The sequence below is a fragment of the Pecten maximus genome, chromosome 11, assembly GCF_902652985.1.
Source record: "Pecten maximus chromosome 11, xPecMax1.1, whole genome shotgun sequence".
NCBI lineage: Eukaryota > Metazoa > Mollusca > Bivalvia > Pectinida > Pectinidae > Pecten > Pecten maximus.
In genome coordinates this window covers 41,470,282-41,495,728 of record NC_047025.1, presented here as the reverse complement: position 1 = coordinate 41,495,728, position 25,447 = coordinate 41,470,282, and the positions used below count along the sequence as shown (strand labels likewise).

General features: G+C 36.8%; 1 protein-coding gene across 1 annotated transcript; it reads right to left on the bottom strand.

Moving 5' to 3' along the window:
- Positions 1-1,519: 1,519 nt before the first annotated feature.
- On the bottom strand, positions 1,520-16,715 carry LOC117337551 (ganglioside-induced differentiation-associated protein 1-like). The gene is made up of 5 exons (XM_033898581.1): positions 16,531-16,715; positions 15,668-15,860; positions 13,326-13,499; positions 4,553-4,759; positions 1,520-2,484 (listed from the first exon to the last, which is right to left on the bottom strand). The coding sequence occupies exons 1-5, from the start codon at positions 16,579-16,581 to the stop codon at positions 2,171-2,173; spliced, it is 939 nt and encodes a 312-aa protein (XP_033754472.1). The 5' UTR covers positions 16,582-16,715; the 3' UTR covers positions 1,520-2,170.
- Positions 16,716-25,447: the final 8,732 nt, after the last annotated feature.

Sequence of the window (25,447 nt, the reverse complement as noted above, 5' to 3'; positions counted from 1 at the left end):
CCATATTCTAAACGCTACACAGGTACAACACAGGTATCCACACAGGTAAGACACTGGCCACCCTAGGCTCTTGACCACTAGAAGTTATCTTCATATCATGTGTAGTTCGTCTGTCAGCTAATACCAGTAAGGCACCAGTTTACGCTTACATGTAATTTGGAGTCTATAATTTATTTACCAAATGGAAATAGTTCTCCAAACGTCTAGGTCAAACGTCATTGTAATATTTACTGGGTAACATCAGTTGATCTAAGATCCTTGATGCTTCCTAATTAACTGAGTAACATTGATCTAAGGCCCTTGATACTTCCTAAGTTTGTGTGTAGTATTGATCTAAAGTACTTTATAAATTTTAATATAGAATCTAATGAATAATTTTTTTAGTCCTTGATATTTTCTGACACACACATTTGAATAACTATGTACTAAAGTGTATGTATTACAGATAAAGACAAACAAACAAAAACACTGCGAGGCCAGTTTGCCATTCGTAATGACGAGAGGAGACCAACATGAACATTATCGTACATTTATCACATTTACATTTGCTCTGCATTGTCACTATATAACACTAAAGGCCAGTTCCGTGTTGTTTTGTTTAACGTCCTATTAACAGCCAGAGTCATTTAAGGAAGTGCCAGGTTTAAGAGGTGGAGGAAAGCCGGAGTACCCGGAGAAAAACCACCGGCCTACGGTCAGTACACTGTACCTGGCAGCTGCCCCAAGTTGGTTTCGAACTCGCAACCTAGAGGTGGAGGGCTAGTGATAAAGCGCCGGAACGCCCTTAACCACTCGGCCACTGCGGTCACTGTGTTGTGATACCATATCAAAGGCGTTTTTTTTTTATTTAAATAATTTTTTGAAGCAAGCGAGGTCAATTTTTTTATCATATGACAGAAAATAACATAAAATGTGAATTGCAAATAATGATTGATTTGTTTTTTTTAAATGGTATCAATGTCTTTATGGTTTCTTTCACGCCCACGGTTACACGGTGTTTTTGTTTAATGCTTAAATAATCCTTATGGTGACGGTAGCGTTATAATATCTAGTGGTCAAATTGACCTCATCCACGCCCCCCCCCCCCCCCCCCCCCCCCCCCCCCCTTAAATTTTAGGTTAAAGTTAATAAGGTAATATAATTTGTTTCGCGATTGTTGTAAAATAAATACAGGTTAGAGATTGCCCGTCCGTTATTCTGTTGCTTGTTTTTAGTCTACCATCATCAGATGGTGGGCTATTCTAATCGCCCCGTGCCCATGGTCCGTCTGGCGTACTCACTATGATATAATTGTGGGGTGGGTTTACGATTTATTCCGTGATGCGAGTACTGGAAGGATATTCCTTTACAAACTCCGCTTGTTCTTAGTTGTGCAATTTCAATTTAGATTTTTGACCAGAAAAACATTTTGGATTTTGACAATAGAAATTTGTGATCGATATTTCTTGAAAAGTACCGGAGGTGTTTAATGTATTACACTTCCTTATCAATAATGTATTGATATTGATTTATCATATCTTTATAGTGATTCATGTATTATAATTCATTAATATTATTTCAATAGACAAGGTAGCATTATTGTTACCTAAATTAAAGATATCTATATTATATTTGAGTTTTTTATTCTTTATATTCAACAAGTTTTCGTTCCAACACAAGTATTGTTTTCGACTTGGACAGTACGTTTTGTTCTTTCCGATGACAATGTCCCAAAGTCTAATATTCATTGTGACGTCATAAAGTATTTGTAACGTCACAATATTGGTATTACACGCGTCTACGATTTAGACATGAACGCATAACAAAGTATAACAAGCCAGTTATCAGATAGGTTGTTTATTTTTTATTATTCTTGATTTTTATATATTGATTTATTCACGTGTAAAATCATATATAATGTACATTTCGATATCTCAAGCAGTATTTACAAACAATGAAATGTTCAAAATATTTTAAAAAAAATTATTTTGTTTGACATTTATAAAATATTCATAATGACGAAAACATCTACCAGAATTTACAAAGGTTTTATCTGATGTTTCCGACCTGCTTCGAAAATGAGATCAACTGTTGTCATTTTTTAGGGAGCTAGAACTCTATTCATGATATAAAAAAAAACCAGCCAACTCTTCATACACATATATACACACATCCCCGTACAGAACATTCGCTATCCCTGGGCCACGCCTCTCCAATAGAATATCCCAGCTACTACACCTAACACCCCCACCACAACAGGAATAGCCTTCTTCAACATCCGGCCAAGTATTATCTTCCATAGTCTCTTAATGTTCTTTCGAAGTTGTTGAACACTTTTGCGTTTGTCCATACGTACGAAGAAATCGTATGTCAGAGGTCGATTAGAGGGCGTGAAGTACCGTTCCTCCATTCCTAGAAAACTGAGTCGGTCCAGCAATACGACGAGATTAATATCCGCCATGGTGAACCGGGATCCGACCAGCCAGCTGTCTGCCACTCCTTGCTCTGTAAACAAACATCTTATCTTATGATTGTCACATGATTCAGTAAATGCAGACCATGTAATGAGCTCGTATAATTAACTACTTTGCCTTAATCAAATTAGTGGAAGTAATTAAAGCTTGGCAGGCACACAGAACATTGTCCCAATAATCACTGAATTAGGAATTGTCTTTTGTTTACGTGGGTATTCCAGAGATCGACTTACTCCAGAACTATCTGGACATCATCCCATTTAGTTAAACGTCAACAAGCCTTTTGGTAAACCATAAGAATGAAGTTGTTTGTCTTTTCACCAGAACTCTCATCCAAGGAAACGACCAACCAATCATCTTGATTCTAAGACTTTTAGTTATTCAGAAGAATTCAGTTAGTATTTGAACACATTTTATCCCGGTGACCTTGAATATTGGTCAATTTCAGTTCTTTTCGCAAACTTTAAGGTTTGTCCTGGAAACTTATCAGCCAGATATCTGGATTCGGGGACTTTCGGTCATGGAGAAGAAGTCATTTAATATCTGACACCTTTGACATTGAATATGGGTCAAGGTCATGTCTTTTCAAAAACATTGTTGGTGATTATCCAAGGAACCTATCGGTCAAAAATATATTGGTTATGGATAAGAAGCTGTTAAAGGAAAAAGTTTACGACGGATGATAAAGAACAAACGACGGACACCGCGACAACCCCGAACAGGTTAACAAAAATACAGATCAGCAGGGATACCAAGGTAAACAAAATACAGCTAACTATGGATACCAAGGTAAACAAAATACAGCTCACTATGGATACCAAGGTAAACAAAAATACAGATCAGTATGGATACCAAGGTAAACAAAAATACAGATCAGTATGGATACCAAGGTAAACAAAAATACAGATCAGTATGGATACCAAGGTAAACAAAAATACAGATCAGTATGGATACCAAGGTAAACAAAAATACAGATCAGTATGGATACCATACGAAACGTAATTGATATCTTTGTTATATATGATTGTTCGAAAGATGTGAATAGAACTTACCGCAATATAGGTCATATACATGTAGGTAAAATAACCATAACACTCACAACAAAGTACTAACCACTAAACACAAGTCATTTACATTAATCACTGGACACAATCACTCAATATTTACCACTAAACATTTCCTACCAAACACCAACTACTCCACGCAAATCACTACACATTTGCCAATAAACGCTTACCACTAAACACAAGCCATTAACATTTACCGCTAAAGTCGTATCATTAGACGCCGAATTACTATCCAGTGGCATTATACGTGGCTCGTGATATCACATTCTACTGCAAACTTACCACTTTACATTTACCTTCCACTAACCACTTACCCTTAACACTTACAACGAAACACTTACCACCAACTGAACATTTACCATTAAACAATTACCACTAAACACATTCTACTAAACACGTATTACTAAACACTTACCACTTACCTTCCATTAACCACTTACCCTTAACACTTAACACTAAACACTTATCGCTAAATATTTACTACCCACATTACACGCACAACGAAACACTTACCACCAACTGAACACTTACCATTAAACAATTACCATTAAACACTTACCACTAGACACATACTACTAAACACTTTTACTAAACACTTACCACGAAACACTTACCACCCACTTAACACTTGTCAATTAACGCTTACCATTTAACACTTTCCTTTAAACATTTATCACTAAACACTTACCATTAAAAACTTACCACCCCACTTAACACTTACCACGAAACACTTACCACTATACACCACCCACTTTTCACTTTCAACGAAGCAATTACAACCAAATGAACACTTATCACTAAACACTTACCACTTAACACTTAACACTTACCATTAGACACACACCACTAAACATTTATCACTAAACACTTGCCAATTAACACTTATCACAAAACACTTAAAACAAAAAAGCGTACCACTAAAAACGTACCACCCACTAAGCACTTCCCATTAAACATGTATCACTGAATACTGAACACTTACCAAATACTAAATAAACACTTACCACTAAAAACTTACCACTAAAAACTTACCTTTACGCGTTTCAGCCAGCCTCGATTCTATCTGATCAAACAGTGTATCCAGCTCGTTGAGGTACTGTTTAACGACCTCCTTGTTTTCTAGTTTAGCCATCCGTTGGTCGTGTATGCTAATTTTAGCGAGGAAATCCTTCCTGTGTTCTGGGTACTTGTCTGCCTTTTCCTGGAGTGTTTTTCGTTCATTCCGCATAGATTCCTTTGCTGTCGTGGAGAAAAGATTATCATATAACCAGTTAGGAACATGTAGATAAGGTAACTCGTAACATGACGGTGAGGTACTTTCGTAGAATAATGTATACAATATTTATATTTATCTGTGATGATTTGTCCAAATCTTCCATAACCCATGTAAACCATCCATATACAGTGGACCAGTTATGGGGGTGACTATCACATGTATTGTACTAAGTGTATCATATACAGTGGACCAGTTATGGGGGTGACTATCACATGTATTGTACTAAGTGTAACATATACAGTGGACCAGTTATGGGGGTGACTATCACATGTATTGTACTAAGTGTAACATATACGGTGGACCAGTTATGGGGGTGACTATCACATGTATTGTACTAAGTGTAACATATACGGTGGACCAGTTATGGGGGTGACTATCACATGTATTGTACTAAGTGTAACATATACAGTGGACCAGTTATGGGGGTGACTATCACATGTATTGTACTAAGTGTAACATATACAGTGGACCAGTTATGGGGGTGACTATCACATGTATTGTACTAAGTGTAACATATACAGTGGACCAGTTATGGGGATGACTATCACATGTATTGTACTAAGTGTAACATATACAGTGGACCAGTTATGGGGATGACTATCACATGTATTGTACTAAGTGTAACATATACAGTGGACCAGTTATGGGGGTGACTATCACATGTATTGTACTAAGTGTAACATATACGGTGGACCAGTTATGGGGGTGACTATCACATGTATTGTACTAAGTGTAACATATACAGTGGACCAGTTATGGGGATGACTATCACATGTATTGTACTAAGTGTAACATATACAGTGGACCAGTTATGGGGGTGACTATCACATGTATTGTACTAAGTGTAACATATACAGTGGACCAGTTATGGGGGTGACTATCACATGTATTGTACTAAGTGTAACATATACAGTGGACCAGTTATGGGGGTGACTATCACATGTATTGTACTAAGTGTAACATATACGGTGGACCAGTTATGGGGATGACTATCACATGTATTGTACTAAGTGTAACATATACGGTGGACCAGTTATGGGGGTGACTATCACATGTATTGTACTAAGTGTAACATATACAGTGGGTCAGTTATGGGGGTGACTATCACATGTATTGTACTAAGTGTAACATATACGGTGGACCAGTTATGGGGATGACTATCACATGTATTGTACTAAGTGTAACATATACGGTGGACCAGTTATGGGGATGACTATCACATGTATTGTACTAAGTGTAACATATACGGTGGACCAGTTATGGGGGTGACTATCACATGTATTGTACTAAGTGTAACATATACAGTGGACCAGTTATGGGGGTGACTATCACATGTATTGTACTAAGTGTAACATATACAGTGGGTCAGTTATGGGGATGACTATCACATGTATTGTACTAAGTGTAACATATACAGTGGACCAGTTATGGGGGTGACTATCACATGTATTGTACTAAGTGTAACATATACAGTGGACCAGTTATGGGGGTGACTATCACATGTATTGTACTAAGTGTAACATATACAGTGGACCAGTTATGGGGATGACTATCACATGTATTGTACTAAGTGTAACATATACAGTGGACCAGTTATGGGGGTGACTATCACATGTATTGTACTAAGTGTAACATATACAGTGGACCAGTTATGGGGATGACTATCACATGTATTGTACTAAGTGTAACATATACAGTGGACCAGTTATGGGGATGACTATCACATGTATTGTACTAAGTGTAACATATACAGTGGACCAGTTATGGGGATGACTATCACATGTATTGTACTAAGTGTAACATATACAGTGGACCAGTTATGGGGGTGACTATCACATGTATTGTACTAAGTGTAACATATACAGTGGACCAGTTATGGGGGTGACTATCACATGTATTGTACTAAGTGTAACATATACAGTGGACCAGTTATGGGGATGACTATCACATGTATTGTACTAAGTGTAACATATACAGTGGACCAGTTATGGGGGTGACTATCACATGTATTGTACTAAGTGTAACATATACAGTGGACCAGTTATAGGGGTGACTATCACATGTATTGTACTAAATGTAACATATACAGTGGACCAGTTATGGGGGTGACTATCACATGTATTGTACTAAGTGTAACATATACGGTGGACCAGTTATGGGGGTGACTATCACATGTATTGTACTAAGTGTAACATATACAGTGGACCAGTTATGGGGGTGACTATCACATGTATTGTACTAAGTGTAACATATACAGTGGACCAGTTATGGGGATGACTATCACATGTATTGTACTACGTGTAACAAATACGGTGGACCAGTTATGGGGATGACTATCACATGTATTGTACTAAGTGTAACATATACAGTGGACCAGTTATGGGGGTGACTATCACATGTATTGTACTAAGTGTAACATATACAGTGGACCAGTTATGGGGGTGACTATCACATGTATTGTACTAAGTGTAACATATACAGTGGACCAGTTATGGGGGTGACTATCACATGTATTGTACTAAGTGTAACATATACAGTGGACCAGTTATGGGGATGACTATCACATGTATTGTACTAAGTGTAACATATACAGTGGACCAGTTATGGGGGTGACTATCACATGTATTGTACTAAGTGTAACATATACAGTGGACCAGTTATGGGGATGACTATCACATGTATTGTACTAAGTGTATCATATACAGTGGACCAGTTATGGGGGTGACTATCACATGTATTGTACTAAGTGTAACATATACGGTGGACCAGTTATGGGGGTGACTATCACATGTATTGTACTAAGTGTAACATATACAGTGGACCAGTTATGGGGGTGACTATCACATGTATTGTACTAAGTGTAACATATACGGTGGACCAGTTATGGGGGTGACTATCACATGTATTGTACTAAGTGTAACATATACAGTGGGTCAGTTATGGGGGTGACTACCACATGTATTGTACTAAGTGTAACATATACGGTGGACCAGTTATGGGGATGACTATCACATGTATTGTACTAAGTGTAACATATACGGCGGACCAGTTATGGGGATGACTATCACATGTATTGTACTAAGTGTAACATATACAGTGGACCAGTTATGGGGGTGACTATCACATGTATTGTACTAAGTGTAACATATACGGTGGACCAGTTATGGGGATGACTATCACATGTATTGTACTAAGTGTAACATATACAGTGGACCAGTTATGGGGATGACTATCACATGTATTGTACTAAGTGTAACATATACGGTGGGTCAGTTATGGGGATGACTATCACATGTATTGTACTAAGTGTAACATATACAGTGGACCAGTTATGGGGATGACTATCACATGTATTGTACTAAGTGTAACATATACGGTGGACCAGTTATGGGGATGACTATCACATGTATTGTACTCAGTGTAACATATACAGTGGGTCAGTTATGGGGATGACTACCACATGTATTGTACTAAGTGTAACATATACAGTGGACCAGTTATGGGGGTGACTATCACATGTATTGTACTAAGTGTAACATATACGGTGGGTCAGTTATGGGGATGACTATCACATGTATTGTACTAAGTGTAACATATACGGTGGACCAGTTATGGGGATGACTATCACATGTATTGTACTAAGTGTAACATATACGGTGGACCAGTTATGGGGATGACTATCACATGTATTGTACTAAGTGTAACATATACGGTGGACCAGTTATGGGGATGACTATCACATGTATTGTACTAAGTGTAACATATACAGTGGACCAGTTATGGGGGTGACTATCACATGTATTGTACTAAGTGTAACATATACAGTGGACCAGTTATGGGGATGACTATCACATGTATTGTACTAAGTGTAACATATACAGTGGGTCAGTTATGGGGGTGACTATCACATGTATTGTACTAAGTGTAACACATACAGTGGGTCAGTTATGGGGATGACTATCACATGTATTGTACTAAGTGTAACATATACAGTGGGTCAGTTATGGGGGTGACTATCACATGTATTGTACTAAGTGTAACATATACGGTGGACCAGTTATGGGGGTGACTATAGCATGTATTGTACTAAGTGTAACATATACAGTGGACCAGTTATGGGGGTGACTATCACATGTATTGTACTAAGTGTAACATATACGGTGGACCAGTTATGGGGGTGACTATCACATGTATTGTACTAAGTGTAACATATACGGCGGACCAGTTATGGGGATGACTATCACATGTATTGTACTAAGTGTAACATATACAGTGGACCAGTTATGGGGGTGACTATCACATGTATTGTACTAAGTGTAACATATACGGTGGACCAGTTATGGGGATGACTATCACATGTATTGTACTAAGTGTAACATATACAGTGGACCAGTTATGGGGATGACTATCACATGTATTGTACTAAGTGTAACATATACGGTGGGTCAGTTATGGGGATGACTATCACATGTATTGTACTAAGTGTAACATATACAGTGGACCAGTTATGGGGATGACTATCACATGTATTGTACTAAGTGTAACATATACGGTGGACCAGTTATGGGGATGACTATCACATGTATTGTACTCAGTGTAACATATACAGTGGGTCAGTTATGGGGATGACTACCACATGTATTGTACTAAGTGTAACATATACAGTGGACCAGTTATGGGGGTGACTATCACATGTATTGTACTAAGTGTAACATATACGGTGGGTCAGTTATGGGGATGACTATCACATGTATTGTACTAAGTGTAACATATACGGTGGACCAGTTATGGGGATGACTATCACATGTATTGTACTAAGTGTAACATATACGGTGGACCAGTTATGGGGATGACTATCACATGTATTGTACTAAGTGTAACATATACGGTGGACCAGTTATGGGGATGACTATCACATGTATTGTACTAAGTGTAACATATACAGTGGACCAGTTATGGGGGTGACTATCACATGTATTGTACTAAGTGTAACATATACAGTGGACCAGTTATGGGGATGACTATCACATGTATTGTACTAAGTGTAACATATACAGTGGGTCAGTTATGGGGGTGACTATCACATGTATTGTACTAAGTGTAACACATACAGTGGGTCAGTTATGGGGATGACTATCACATGTATTGTACTAAGTGTAACATATACAGTGGGTCAGTTATGGGGGTGACTATCACATGTATTGTACTAAGTGTAACATATACGGTGGACCAGTTATGGGGGTGACTATAGCATGTATTGTACTAAGTGTAACATATACAGTGGACCAGTTATGGGGGTGACTATCACATGTATTGTACTAAGTGTAACATATACGGTGGACCAGTTATGGGGGTGACTATCACATGTATTGTACTAAGTGTAACATATACGGTGGACCAGTTATGGGGGTGACTATCACATGTATTGTACTAAGTGTAACATATACGGTGGACCAGTTATGGGGATGACTATCACATGTATTGTACTAAGTGTAACATATACAGTGGACCAGTTATGGGGGTGACTATCACATGTATTGTACTAAGTGTAACATATACGGTGGACCAGTTATGGGGGTGACTATCACATGTATTGTACTAAGTGTAACATACAGTGGACCAGTTATGGGGATGACTATCACATGTATTGTACTAAGTGTAACATATACAGTGGACCAGTTATGGGGGTGACTATCACATGTATTGTACTAAGTGTAACATATACAGTGGACCAGTTATGGGGATGACTATCACATGTATTGTACTAAGTGTAACATATACAGTGGACCAGTTATGGGGATGACTATCACATGTATTGTACTAAGTGTAACATATACAGTGGACCAGTTATGGGGGTGACTATCACATGTATTGTACTAAGTGTAACATATACAGTGGACCAGTTATGGGGGTGACTATCACATGTATTGTACTAAGTGTAACATATACAGTGGACCAGTTATGGAGGTGACTATCACATGTATTGTACTAAGTGTAACATATACGGTGGACCAGTTATGGGGATGACTATCACATGTATTGTACTAAGTGTAACATATACAGTGGACCAGTTATGGGGGTGACTATCACATGTATTGTACTAAGTGTATCATATACAGTGGACCAGTTATGGGGATGACTATCACATGTATTGTACTAAGTGTAACATATACAGTGGACCAGTTATGGGGGTGACTATCACATGTATTGTACTAAGTGTAACATATACAGTGGACCAGTTATGGGGGTGACTATCACATGTATTGTACTAAGTGTAACATATACGGTGGACCAGTTATGGGGATGACTATCACATGTATTGTACTAAGTGTAACATATACGGTGGACCAGTTATGGGGGTGACTATCACATGTATTGTACTAAGTGTAACATATACAGTGGACCAGTTATGGGGGTGACTATCACATGTATTGTACTAAGTGTAACATATACAGTGGACCAGTTATGGGGATGACTATCACGTGTATTGTACTAAGTGTAACATATACGGTGGACCAGTTATGGGGGTGACTATCACGTGTATTGTACTAAGTGTAACATATACGGTGGACCAGTTATGGGGATGACTATCACATGTATTGTACTAAGTGTAACATATACGGTGGACCAGTTATGGGGGTGACTATCACATGTATTGTACTAAGTGTAACATATACGGTGGACCAGTTATGGGGATGACTATCACATGTATTGTACTAAGTGTAACATATACAGTGGACCAGTTATGGGGATGACTATCACATGTATTGTACTAAGTGTAACATATACAGTGGACCAGTTATGGGGGTGACCTTCACATGTATTGTACTAAGTGTAACATATACAGTGGACCAGTTATGGGGATGACTATCACATGTATTGTACTAAGTGTAACATATACAGTGGACCAGTTATGGGGGTGACTATCACATGTATTGTACTAAGTGTAACATATACAGTGGACCAGTTATGGGGGTGACCTTCACATGTATTGTACTAAGTGTAACATATACAGTGGACCAGTTATGGGGGTGACTATCACATGTATTGTACTAAGTGTAACATATACAGTGGACCAGTTATGGGGGTGACTATCACATGTATTGTACTAAGTGTAACATATACAGTGGACCAGTTATGGGGATGACTATCACATGTATTGTACTAAGTGTAACATATACGGTGGACCAGTTATGGGGGTGACTATCACATGTATTGTACTAAGTGTAACATATACGGTGGACCAGTTATGGGGGTGACTATCACATGTATTGTACTAAGTGTAACATATACAGTGGACCAGTTATGGGGGTGACTATCACATGTATTGTACTAAGTGTAACATATACAGTGGACCAGTTATGGGGGTGACTATCACATGTATTGTACTAAGTGTAACATATACGGTGGACCAGTTATGGGGGTGACTATCACATGTATTGTACTAAGTGTAACATATACGGTGGACCAGTTATGGGGATGACTATCACATGTATTGTACTAAGTGTAACATATACAGTGGACCAGTTATGGGGATGACTATCACATGTATTGTACTAAGTGTAACATATACGGTGGACCAGTTATGGGGGTGACTATCACATGTATTGTACTAAGTGTAACATATACAGTGGGTCAGTTATGGGGATGACTATCACATGTATTGTACTAAGTGTAACATATACAGTGGACCAGTTATGGGGATGACTATCACATGTATTGTACTAAGTGTAACATATACAGTGGACCAGTTATGGGGATGAACTATGACACGTATTGTACTAAGTGTATCATATACAGTGGACCAGTTATGGGGGTGACTATCACATGTATTGTACTATGTGTAACATATACGGTGGACCAGTTATGGGGGTGACTATCACATGTATTGTACTAAGTGTAACATATACAGTGGACCAGTTATGGGGGTGACTATCACATGTATTGTACTATGTGTAACATATACGGTGGACCAGTTATGGGGGTGACTATCACATGTATTGTACTAAGTGTAACATATACAGTGGACCAGTTATGGGGGTGACTATCACATGTATTGTACTAAGTGTAACATATACAGTGGACCAGTTATGGGGGTGACTATCACATGTATTGTACTAAGTGTAACATATACAGTGGACCAGTTATGGGGGTGACTATCACATGTATTGTACTAAGTGTAACATATACAGTGGACCAGTTATGGGGGTGACTATCACATGTATTGTACTAAGTGTATAGTATATGTAACTAGCATGTTCGTCGGTGTTAAACTACCAGGTACAGAAATGTATGATATAATGTGAGTATGACAGGGGTCACTGTTATTTAGTATGAATCGGACAACAAATACAAAATGAATATTGCCAATGATATATATATACAATAAAATTATAACAAAAAGTGAAAAATAATCAACGAAAGGCACAATCCAAAACATGTTTACAAACTCAAAACAGAATTTTGTCTTCAAAGAAGTGAGTTTCCATCTCGCAGCTCTCGAAATACTGCAATAAACTCATAACTTACCTGAATCGAGCGATTTCTTCAAAAAAGACGGGAGTTTAATCCCTGTTTCTGACAGCTCCTGATAAAACAAGATTCCATTCGTAATCACTTCTATGTTTAAGTCGTTAAACTGTTTTCGCCACTTATCGACATCCTGTCCAATCTTGGTTTCAGGGCTTGGTATTAGTTGGATCCCTACGAAGGAAAGAGTAAAACCATGACGTATTCTTGACCATATAGTCATGCTACCCGTATACGATATCATGCTAGTTGTCAGTATTATGTGACCGGGTTGGGTGTCCTTCTGAATGACTTTGGCAGTATGCTTCAGTTGGGTAGCACAAAAATGTCGCCATCAGTTCTGCGCTGTCACAAGAAGACAGCACAATCATACCGCAGCTGCCGCATATAGACTACATAGATGTCCGTCCTTAAAAAACATTTTATTGCATTTTTGCCAGAGAAATATAGAAATTAATCAAACTAATAAAACTTATATTTTCACTGCAGGAAAGAGCAGTGAAAATATAGGATTTTGCAGTGAAAATAAAATATGCAGCAGTGAAAATGTAAGTTTTTAGTTTTTTATCAATCAGAGCCAACCTTTGTATTCACCTCATTGAACATTTTCCAAACGAATGGAAGATAGATAAATTTGTAATTTTGCTGTATTTCTGAAATATTCACTTGACGTTAGCTATTCATGCACAGATCATCCTATAACAGCAGAAAACGCATACATTGTGTTGATCAGTCCTATCAAAATGGCGCTGTCAAGTTGACGTGGAGTAACGTCACAAAGAGATGACGTCATGAATTATGTTACTGATTTCCGCATTTTTGACACTATTAATTTTTCGATGTTTTTAATTTTGTTTTACATATATAAAATGCAATAAAAAGAAAATTGAATATTTTCCCGTTCAATATAACAAAATTTCCCTCGTTTGACAGAATATTTCGATATTTTTCACTCGTGCTTCGCACTCGTGAAAATAATAATATTCTGTCATACTCGTGAAATATGTATATTAAATGGAATACCATTCAATATCCTCTATATATGTAGATAGGACGTACAACTGTACACAGGGGAGTCCGTCATTATTTTCATTTTATAATATTTTATTGTGTAGATCTTTGCTTCAATGGGAATTAGGCAACATGCATATCCTATGCAAGGCATCTCCCTAAAATGATAATACACTGTAACAGTACATTATCATTATCATTATATGAAAGTAATAAATCATTATAAAAATAGCAGACTGTACCATATCAATTAAATCATCATGGGATAGAATAAGTCTGTCATTCTGTATAAATTACAGTTTATAAACTATTCTACATAATTCAGTTACAGCGATTTGTATTTCTGACGTAACATTGAACCTTCTCTAAAATAATTTTGTGTGATAACATCATGCGTTTCAGACACATGCAAGACAGTTTGGATAGTTAGCGGAATAGTGCTATCGAGTTCATAAATAGAGTTGAAAAGATATAATCTTGGGTTAGTATAAAGGGGATAGTGCAGACAAAAAATGATAACTATCTTCATATGGAAAACCACACAGGCAGACTGAACTGTCACCAAGTTGAGAGTTAAAGAGATCATTATTGAGATAACTACCAAAGCTGACATAATATGATATTAATTCTACGATCACATAATACTTAAAAAGACATTATTTGTTGATATCACGTAAAATAATTCACAGAGGAGTCCGTCCTAAAAGGTCTTATCTGTTGAAAACACGTAAAATGATATATAGGGGAGTCGTCCTTACATGATCTTATTGTTGGTAAGACGTAAAATAATACACAGGGGTGTCGTCCTTAAATGATCTTATTGTTGGTAAGACGTAAAATAATACACAGAGGTGTCCGTCCTTAAATGAACTTAGCCAATCATTATCTATCTGTCGCTCGGATAGCATTTGATTGAAGACCGTTAAATAGTAAGTTAACAATCTCTAATCTCAATGTAATATTTCACTGATTGTTGGTTTTAGTGATTTTTGATTTTGGGGATTGTTGATTTTGGTAAATGTTGTTTTAGTGATTGTTGTTTTAGTGATTGCTGGTTTGTTGGTTTTGATGATTGTTGTTGTTTTTGTGATTGCTGTTTTAGTGATTGTTGGTTTTATTATAATTATTGTTTTGTTATTTTTGTTTTTGTGGTTATATATTTTATTGATTGTTGGTTTTATTATAATTATTGATTTGTTATTTTTGTTTTTGTGGTTATATATTTTATTGATTGTTGGTTTTAGTTATTGTTGGTTAACAAAAGAGAACAGAAGCAGACACTTGACCGATTACACATCAAACAATTTTACATTACCATTATCTGTTCTCACCAGTGTCCAGCTGTTTATCCAAGTAGTTGACGATATCCTCCGAGTCAGTCAGGACAGTCCCTGGGACTTCTAATGCGGGGACTGTACCTTTAGGTGTCACCTTCATGTACCACGGCTCGTTCTGCTCACCTTTCATTATTACAACAATTTGCTCCCGAAACTTTGCCTCTTTCTCGAATAACGCCAGAAGCGCCTGTGACAAGTAAAACACACTAGTAAACATATAAAATGTATAATGCATGAAAATCTCCACAGCCACTGTTCGAACAATACATCTTCTATAAATAGAATATAAATAAAATGTACTATCCATGACAACCCCGACAGCTCGTGTTCTGACAATACATTTTCAATAGAATCTACATACAATTTATCATCCATGAAAATATCGACAGCTGTTCTTCAAAACTACGTCTTCTGTACAATATACACACTTAAACCCCTAGGAGGCGTTATGGAAACAGAAAAAGGTGGGAACCCACAAACGTGACTATTCAGTTTCAAACACACCGAAAGTTAATTAGTCGGTTACCTCTTCAGGCACCTTCTTACTACACAATGCATACTTAGAAAGGTAAGAATTCGTCACGTAACGGTTAGTTCATGACGTCTGTATGTAACTAGTTTTCAGTCATGTACGGAAGTATTTACCGTGTTTAATCGAAATCACCATTTATTGTATTCGAGGACTGAGAAGTGTGGGATACAAATGTAACAATATTTATCAATGTAAAAGCCCGCTGGAAGGAAGGGCAGTAACTCTGATAGATCGCAGAAATACTTCACTACGCATGTACCGTGCAAGTTCTATCAAAAGATTCTTTAATGCAGCTGTGATAGGAGCGTTGTGGATCTATAAATACCTTTTTGGAGTAGAATGATATAGGGTAGTAGTACAGTTTGAGGTCCGCCATGGTGACTTCTCAAGGTGATCAGAATAATCCGGACTCGGCACGTTTGTCACCAACTCCCACTGCTAAATAAGTTGAATCAACGCTAGCACGGTTTATACGGCTACTTTGTGCAACATTGTAAGGTACACATAGATTACGGTGTGATACGAGCGTTCCATATTCTAAACCCTACACAGGTATCCACACAGGTATTCACACAGGTATCCACACGGGTAAAACACTGGACACCCTTGGCTACAAGTTATCTGACAGACGAACTACATGATATGAAGATATTTACCAGTATGACACCAGTTTACGCATACATGTGATTTGGAGTCCATAGTTTATTTTTAAACCATTGCTCTATTGTTTGTAGCGTACATTATCTCTCATAATGTCCCTGTATTTCCATGCCGTGGTCGAAGTGTGTATTATGTTTACAAAGTTTGTCGTCAAAAACTGGTCATTATTAACAAAGTGTCTTTCATGCCACTGAATGTCGGTGGGCATTATTAACATAAAGCCCTGAATAAAAACATGACGTCACAGACTGCACATTTCACCACTGCATGAAAAATTAAAATAAGGTAAAAAAAAGAACGCAAAACAATATATATAGAAGATATTGAATGGTTTGCCGTTTAATATAACATATATTTCACGAGTATGACATAATATCGATATCGATATAGTGCAAAGCCATCCCATCCAATACATTGATAAATTAATAGTGTCAAAAAGTGCGGGAATCAGTAACATAATTCATGGCGTCATCTCTTTACTTCACGTCAAGTTGACAGCGCCATTTTGAAAGTACTGATCAACGCAATTTAAGGAGAATCTGTGCATGAATGGCTAATGTCAAGTGAGTATTTTGTCAAAAACTAGAATATTTCAGAAAAACAGCACAATAACTAATTTGTTTATCTTCGCTTTGATAAGAAAAATCGGCAAGTTTCAATGAGGTGAATACAAAGGTTCGCTCTGATTTGTCCAAAACGAAAAACAAAATCGCTGCAGTTAAAAGTTTTATTAGCTTGATAATTTTCTATATTTCACTGGCAAAAATGCAATAAAGTAATATACCTTATTTGATTATATTTGAAAAATGTACAAATTTTCTTTGTTTTAATTTCAAAATATTTTATTAACAATACACATATAAAGTACAGTATTGTCAAAAGAATAAGACAACAGGCCTATATAAGTCTTCTTCTTCTGATATTCCGGTTGGACCTGGCAGAAAGATGTTATGTTCCATATTTAGATACTAAAATTAATGATATATTGCTAGAAAAAGCACTATTGGTTACTGAATAGACGGTAGTATAGTATTAGTTATATCAAAATAGAAATAATTACAGTTAATGGAATAATTCTCCAAAATAGAATTGGTCAATAGTTAAGTGGAACCATAACATATCAATGCCAGACCCAAAAATGAAAACTAGTATGTAATACATAGATACATATATGTACACACTAAGAACTCACTCACACATTCATTCACACATTTGTACTAGAATGGTATAATGTTACAGTATTAAAATATAAGGATAAGAAACTTGCTGCAAATTTTATATGCATAATGACGTCAGTATTTTTACTACATGTAGTTTATCATGTATACATAGAAAAACGCTTTGAAGATTTAATATATAGATTAACATGATAAAGAATAGAATTATTTAAATGATCAGGTGCATTGATGATACCAGATACTAAACAGTGAAGATTTACATAACTTAACAAATTATAAATGGATGTAATATGATGTTTTGAATTGGAATATAAAGAACATTGAAAGAAAAAATGCACTGTATCCTCTTTAGGAGCACCACATGGACAGGAAGCATTATCAATCAGGTGATCTTGGAACCAATCATAATTAAGATCACTTTTAAAATTTCTAAGCTGGCATAAGATTATATTAAGTTTTCTCGGAACAGAATTAATAAAAAAAATCAGATACAGTAATATCAATAGTTGTTTTTAGTTTACGTCATTGTTTGTTTTAGTTCCCGTCATTTATGTGATTTAGAAATACATTTTCACATGCATGTCGTTTTTTCGATAGCAGTTGTACCAGTGGTATCAATGGAGATAACACTGGATGTTGTTTCGGTCTCAGTGGCTGCCATCTCAAGAGCTTTACTTTTTCCGACCTAAAATGTCGCGGTAACCTCTTTTATCGATCAGTCGTGTGTCCACTCCCGACTGGTATAGTCGTGTGGTTGTCGTGGCCCTTAGAAAGTGGTTGGAATAGAATCCAGTAAATCCAGCGTTAGTGCACAATTTCCAAGCAACTGTTTACAACTATTTTTTTTCCAATGGGACTGACGCCGTACCAAACCATCACTTTAGGGGCTTTTCAAGGGTCGAAGATAAAATGAATCGCATTTATTCTGTTGTGATCTGGACAATAATATATTGGTATATTACAAATGTCTTCCTAAAAATGAAATGTTGTTTTAAAAAGGCCTATGTATTTGACTTTTAAAGTCATTATCTTAAGATTTACTTAAAAGAGTATGCTGAAATAAGTACTAATGAAGTGCATCATTATGAATTATATGCCTAGTTCTTGAAAGCAATTTTGAAAAATAAAACCTTTTATGAAGGCATTTGCTTTCGAACGTAACAATTTGTTGCAAATCGTTTGGTTTATTATCCATTTTTGTATCCATAGTGTACGAATGTGCAAAATGTTTCGGAAAGACATGGTCCGGGTAGGGCTCACCTTATCAGGGACCTGAGAATATGTAACAGCTATATTTGTACCCAAACTGGGGTGTTAATTAAGCATATTTTGACGCATAGTCACGTTTCAGGAGTTTATATACCACATTTTTGTTAAAATCTCATTCAACGAAACTTTAAACCTGTTAGATCATTTTAGTAAAATATCAGGTTTAAAAGTCAATAAAGAAAAAAACTAAAGTTATTTGGATTGGACAAAAGAAATTTAGTGCTGATGTCTACCATCACAGATGGAAACTCCAATGGGGCGAAACAAAATTCAGTCTGCTTGGTATTGATTTTTCAATCAATTTAGATGAAATAGTTATGATGAACTTTTCTAAAACACTGAAAATTATAAAACAAAAACAAACAAAAAACAGTTTAAATCATTGCTCTAGAAGAACTATAACGCCTATTGGTAGAATAGTAGTTTTGAGATCTATTATTATTTCAAAATTTAACCATGTATTCATATCTATCCCAACTCCTGACCATACCGTTATCCAACATCTAAATACTATATATTTTGTTTAACTTTATTTGGAAATCATCAGTAGACAAAATCAAAAGCAATACTATTGTTCAAAGCTATGCCAATAGAGGACTAAAAATGATTGATATATCTCAATTTATAATAAGTCTTAAGTCTACATGGATAAGAAGATTAATAAGAAATGATAAGAAAGTATGAATACATATTTGTGAAGCAGAACACTTCCCAACAACTCATTCATAACACTTTGGTACTGATTTATAAAAGCATTTAACTACAACAATACTTTTTGGAAGCATGTCTTTGAAGCATGGGTTAAAACTTCTGAGGTATCCAAGATACAAACTGCAGGTGACTTCCTACGACTTCCTATCTGGTATAACCCGCTATTTCATATTGGAAATACTTCATTTTTTAACAGAAACTGGTTTGATAAAGGCGTCAAAAATGTTCGATCAATTAATGAGGTCATAAAATATCCTCAAAGGTGTCCTCAAATGTAAAAAAAAAATTCACACTAGTTAAACTTTTGAATGTGTCTAGGCCATTTTCCAGATACAGACATGGAGATGGTATCGAAAGCATGGTAGAGAAGATATCAAATAGGGATAGAGAAAGAGAAAATAGAAGAAAGGGGAAAACATCTGTTGGTAAAAGGTGTGAAAAACGCGATCCAAAAAAAAGAAAACAAATAGAAAGTGCCTGTTAGACAAATGTCCCCGCTACCATGTGACCTTTACATTAAATTTAACACCTATGACGTTTCTAAGTGACTTTTCCCTGGATTTTGTTTGTTTTGTTTAACGTTCTATTAACAGCCAGGGTCATTTAAGGACGTGTCAGGTTTGTGAGGTGGAGGAAAGCCGGAGTACCCGGAGAAAAACCACCAGCCTACGGTCAGTACCTTGCAACTGCCCCACGTAGGTTTCGAACTCGCAACTCAGAGGTGGAGGGCTAGTGTTAAAGAGTCGGGACACCTTAACCACTTGGCCACCGCGGCCCCCCTTTCCCTTGACCTTTGAACACTTTTAACCACAATAATCTCAGTGTGTATTCTTCTCATACTCGTTTGTTTGAAGTTTGATGAAAATCTATGACAGAGTATTGTTAATAAGTGTTAAAATAGAAACAGCTGATGATTTACTCTTTTTAGCAACAGTGACATTGGCCTTGACCTTTGAATCATGAAACGCAAGCATGTCAATAGTATACTCACACTTGACCTTTGTATAAAGCTTGGAGAAAATCTATAAAAAGTTGCTAGGTGTTAGCATTGAATCAAACGGGACGGTGTCCATGAAGTGACTGATCTTAAAACCCTAACACACAAAAGTGTCCGGGACATTTAGTATATGAGCAATATTTGGTCTATAAACTGTCGGTTGATAATTTTCTATTTTTAATGTAGCAGCTGTGGCCTTGCCCTTGAAACACAGCAATGTCAGAAGTATACTTGTAAGCAAAACGGGAAGGTAATTTTGTGCAATACATGCAATACAAATGTATACCCCTGAAACATACAATTTTTGTGTGTTTTGTTGAAATTAACATACAAATTAACATACAAATTAACATACAAATTAACATACAAATTAGCAGATAACATGTTAACAACAAGGTGCACGACGTGCCATAATACTTAATAAAATTGATCAACTTCTGATGAATTGCACTATAGTAGAAATTTATAGGCTCGAAAAATATCACTGTTTTTACAAAATATATAACCAATAGCCGTATGACTCCTCTAATGTAGCCCATCCTCCTGTTTACAAGAAACACTGGTGTTCTGAAACAGAAATGCTTCTGGAATGTCTGTCTTTGTGTTAATATCCGCACGCAGGCATAGACTTATATAAAAAATATACATTTTTCGAAAGTTTAAATACATGTGTATTCTTTTAATCGTAAAAAATGAAAGTATAAAACTTCCTGGATGTCTAGTAGTAACAAATCTGGAGAACGATAATTCATTTTATTCCCTGTTTAGCTTACCAGTCTACGAGTAACTGTAAATTAACACTGTTCCCCGTCGGTGTCCCGCCCCAAAAGTTTAAAACTATTTTTGAAAAGCTTATAGAACAATGAAGATCACGCAATGGTGGCAGCCAAGATCCCTACTGTAGATTCTTCATCCACTGAAGATCGTGATAGCGGACGCTAAGTCCCTTAATAATAGTAATGACAAACCCTCTAGGGTCTCAGGGTGATCTCTTGTTATCGATCAACTTTAATCCGAGATCAGTGCATGTGAATCCCGATAAGGTACCTCCGGAGTTCTCGATCAACTTTAATCCGAGATCAGTGCATGTGAATCCATTTCCTATAAATTTCGATAAGGTACTTCGGGGATTTTCGCTATGTATCGTAATTATTATAATTGCATGATTACAACGTTCCTCAATTGACAAGAATGTAAACAACGATTCCCAATGAGATCCGGCTGATGGTGATGATTTAGGAAAAGCAAGTGTTATTTTTTCAGATGTCATCGGACTTACCCCGAATATCTACCGTGATAAACACCTTATCTACTGATGATGGACAGACTAAAACATTGGGTTTAAGGTGATACCGATGGATATACCGAGCACTCTTGTGGTCACCGCCGTTGTAGATTCATTGAGAAATGGGGTCATTTCTAGTGCTATTCGAGATCATTAGATGGTGGACTGTTCGAATCGCTCGGTTTCAAAAGAGGGTGGCTCAGTGGATACACATTTGCCTTTCACCTATATATATATCTAGACGGTTCACCGATCGGACATGAGAAGGTATGGGATCGCCTGCCAGACCACAGTAAGACCGCTTTCACCCGGACCAACAAGAGTGATTCATATAAGTTGAAATAACTTGTTTCGCAAGTTTTGCCAATGTTACAAATCGCCCTTTGAACACGGTCTGTTGTCGCTTCGTCCGTTTTTCGATGTCGCTCCGTCCCTTTATCCCTTGTTGCTATTTTTTTGGAGATAGCATACGTCAATTTTGAATTAAAACGGACTCTTTTGTCGATCTTTTCCTACATTTCACGGGCTGTTTCTTCTTTGTCCCTAAATATGCATGTTGACTAGAATAAAACGAGGCTGACAAGCGGCAATTTCAATTAAGACAGTAGAAAAATTGTTATCGCAACTTCTGTAAAGATCTTTCTCGTCTGTTCTCGTTATTATTTAAGATCCTCTGGTGCCTTTTTGTGCCTGCTCTGCATGTAGGCCGCAAGAATAATACAATCGGGGTGTCTTGTTGCAGCAGTATACTTCAGTGAGGTAGCATTGTAAAACCCTGTCGGCAAGCAATTTCTAATAACGACGCATTTAAAGTTTTTTTATCGGATAAACCGGTACCAGATGTAAAAATAATCTTTTCTTTGTACATGTTTCAACCTAGATCTTAAAAATACTTATCTATTATTTATCATGACATTTGAAGAATAGCGCCGCGGTTTGTAATGAAAATTTTCAAATTCATTTCTACACCGGATAAATTGGTACCAGATAAAGGTCATCTTTCCTTTGTACAAATTCCCCAACCTGGTTCTATCTAGAAGTGTCGTCCGGGAGCTTACTCCTGAAGATGCTAGTGTGGTGGCTATAGCAACGAAATCCATGCGGTTGAATTTGCAGTTTCCTAAAACCCCTTTCAACTAATTTTCATAGAAACCAAACAATATTTAAATTTCGAACAGTCAGAAGCATCCGTGTAATTACTATGGAAGCCAAACCCAGACGGTTGAATTTGCAGTCCCCAGATATCCCTATAGACAAATTTTCATCAAATTTGGACAATATTTAAACTTTGACCAATCAGAAGCATCCGTGTCGAAACCCATGCAGTTGACTTCACAGTGCATTAATACCCCTCTGTACCAATTTTCACTGAAATCAAACACTTTGTAAATTTCGACCAATCAGAGGTCAGGAAGTGACCGCCATTTTGTTTAGATGTGAAACGAACAGAAGCCATTACCGTAACGGAAATGGCCGCCATTTTATCTAAATGTGAAATTGACGCCACGAAAGTAGCCGATGTCCCATGGTGTACCTACATAACAAATTTCATTAAGATCGGGCAAGATTTAAAATTCCACCAACCAGAGCACAGGAAATGGTGGCCATTCTGTGGGGAAGTTTGTGGGGAGGTAACTCAACCTTATAAAGATTACGCACGTCTACAATGTAACAGGACATTTGCATCTTAATTTCACATATCACTTTCATTTGCTTCATAGTTACATGAAAACGAAAACAAGCCAATTCGAAGACTTTAAATCCCTCGCTTTCCCCCCTTTTCGCAAAAAAGTGATATTTTTCATTAACCAAAGGGTCATAACTCTGCCAAATAAAGTCCGTGAAAAGTGGTGATTCAAACTGTTATTGCACGGAAACGAATCATGACGGACAGACAGAAAGACGGACGAACCCAAATTAATATCCCCCGTTTCGGGATTAATTAAATGTACCAAATACAATCTTGAGAACTAAGTAAAATTTTGTGGAAATTCTCTCAGTAATTTAGGAGGAGTAACCGGTCCATCTTCGAGTCCACAGACGGACAACCTGATCCTGATTTCAAAAATTATTACAAATTGCGTTGATGTGACATCCAACTCGACGCAATTCATAATGAATTTTCAAATACCATAATAAGTAAGAAGGTTTTTTTAAATTGAATAAGGTTGAAACACGTACAAGGGAAGTATTATATTTGCAGCTGGTGTCGATTTATCAAGTAAACAAGAAATATCTTTAAAAAAGATAAACGGCATAGTTTTAATGATGACGGTTATAATGTAAAACTGATTGTGAAATAAATTAACGAAGTAATGTGTTGCAGCACGGATTACAAAATTATATCAGTTTATTCATTTTTGGGGGATAATAAGGCTGCATTTGAATCAGGAATATAATTTTATTAATGTGTCATTTGAAAATATGCATCCATGTATTCAGTTTGCATTCAATCTTAATTTTGTTTCGTTTTTAATTGTATATCTACATTTTGCATTTACCGCTACATTGACCAATCACATACTTCATCTTGGCCAGTAACGCCACCTGTCGCGTCATATCCGGGGCCAAAAGAAAATTATACGGCTATGCCGAAAAAGAAGTTTTTATTATAAACTGCTCGAAAATAAGGCAGACATCAGTTCCGCGCAGACACAATTAGATCTGTCTTAATCTGTATATGTAAGTTCACTTATGTTCATGAAAAGGTAGAGAAAATGTCGGTCTTACATAGACCCCATACCGATCATTCAATGCCTGGCACCAAGATCTCCCTGGGATCTTGTTTCTGTATGGATTGTTAGATTCCATGTCGCTGCCTACAGCTCAGTTTGAGGACAAGACGTAAAGATTCCACGCCAAAGTTGCATGCTGCGTGTCGACGATGTGACAAAGGTCGCTTGTCAATGGGGAGGTTTTTCTTCTTCTCTCTGCCTTTTTTTTCATTTGACTAATTAAGACCTTGTATGGCGATGTTCCTCTGTTGCTGCTCCAGTAATTAGTAAGCTGGGGTTACGTAAATTTATTTAATAACAAAACAAGTAAAACAGATCATGTACATATAATGCAATTACTCTAGTGTTATTCTTTCTCTCTGCATGTGATGATGATACTTACTGTCCGGTCTACTAAGACCCTATTT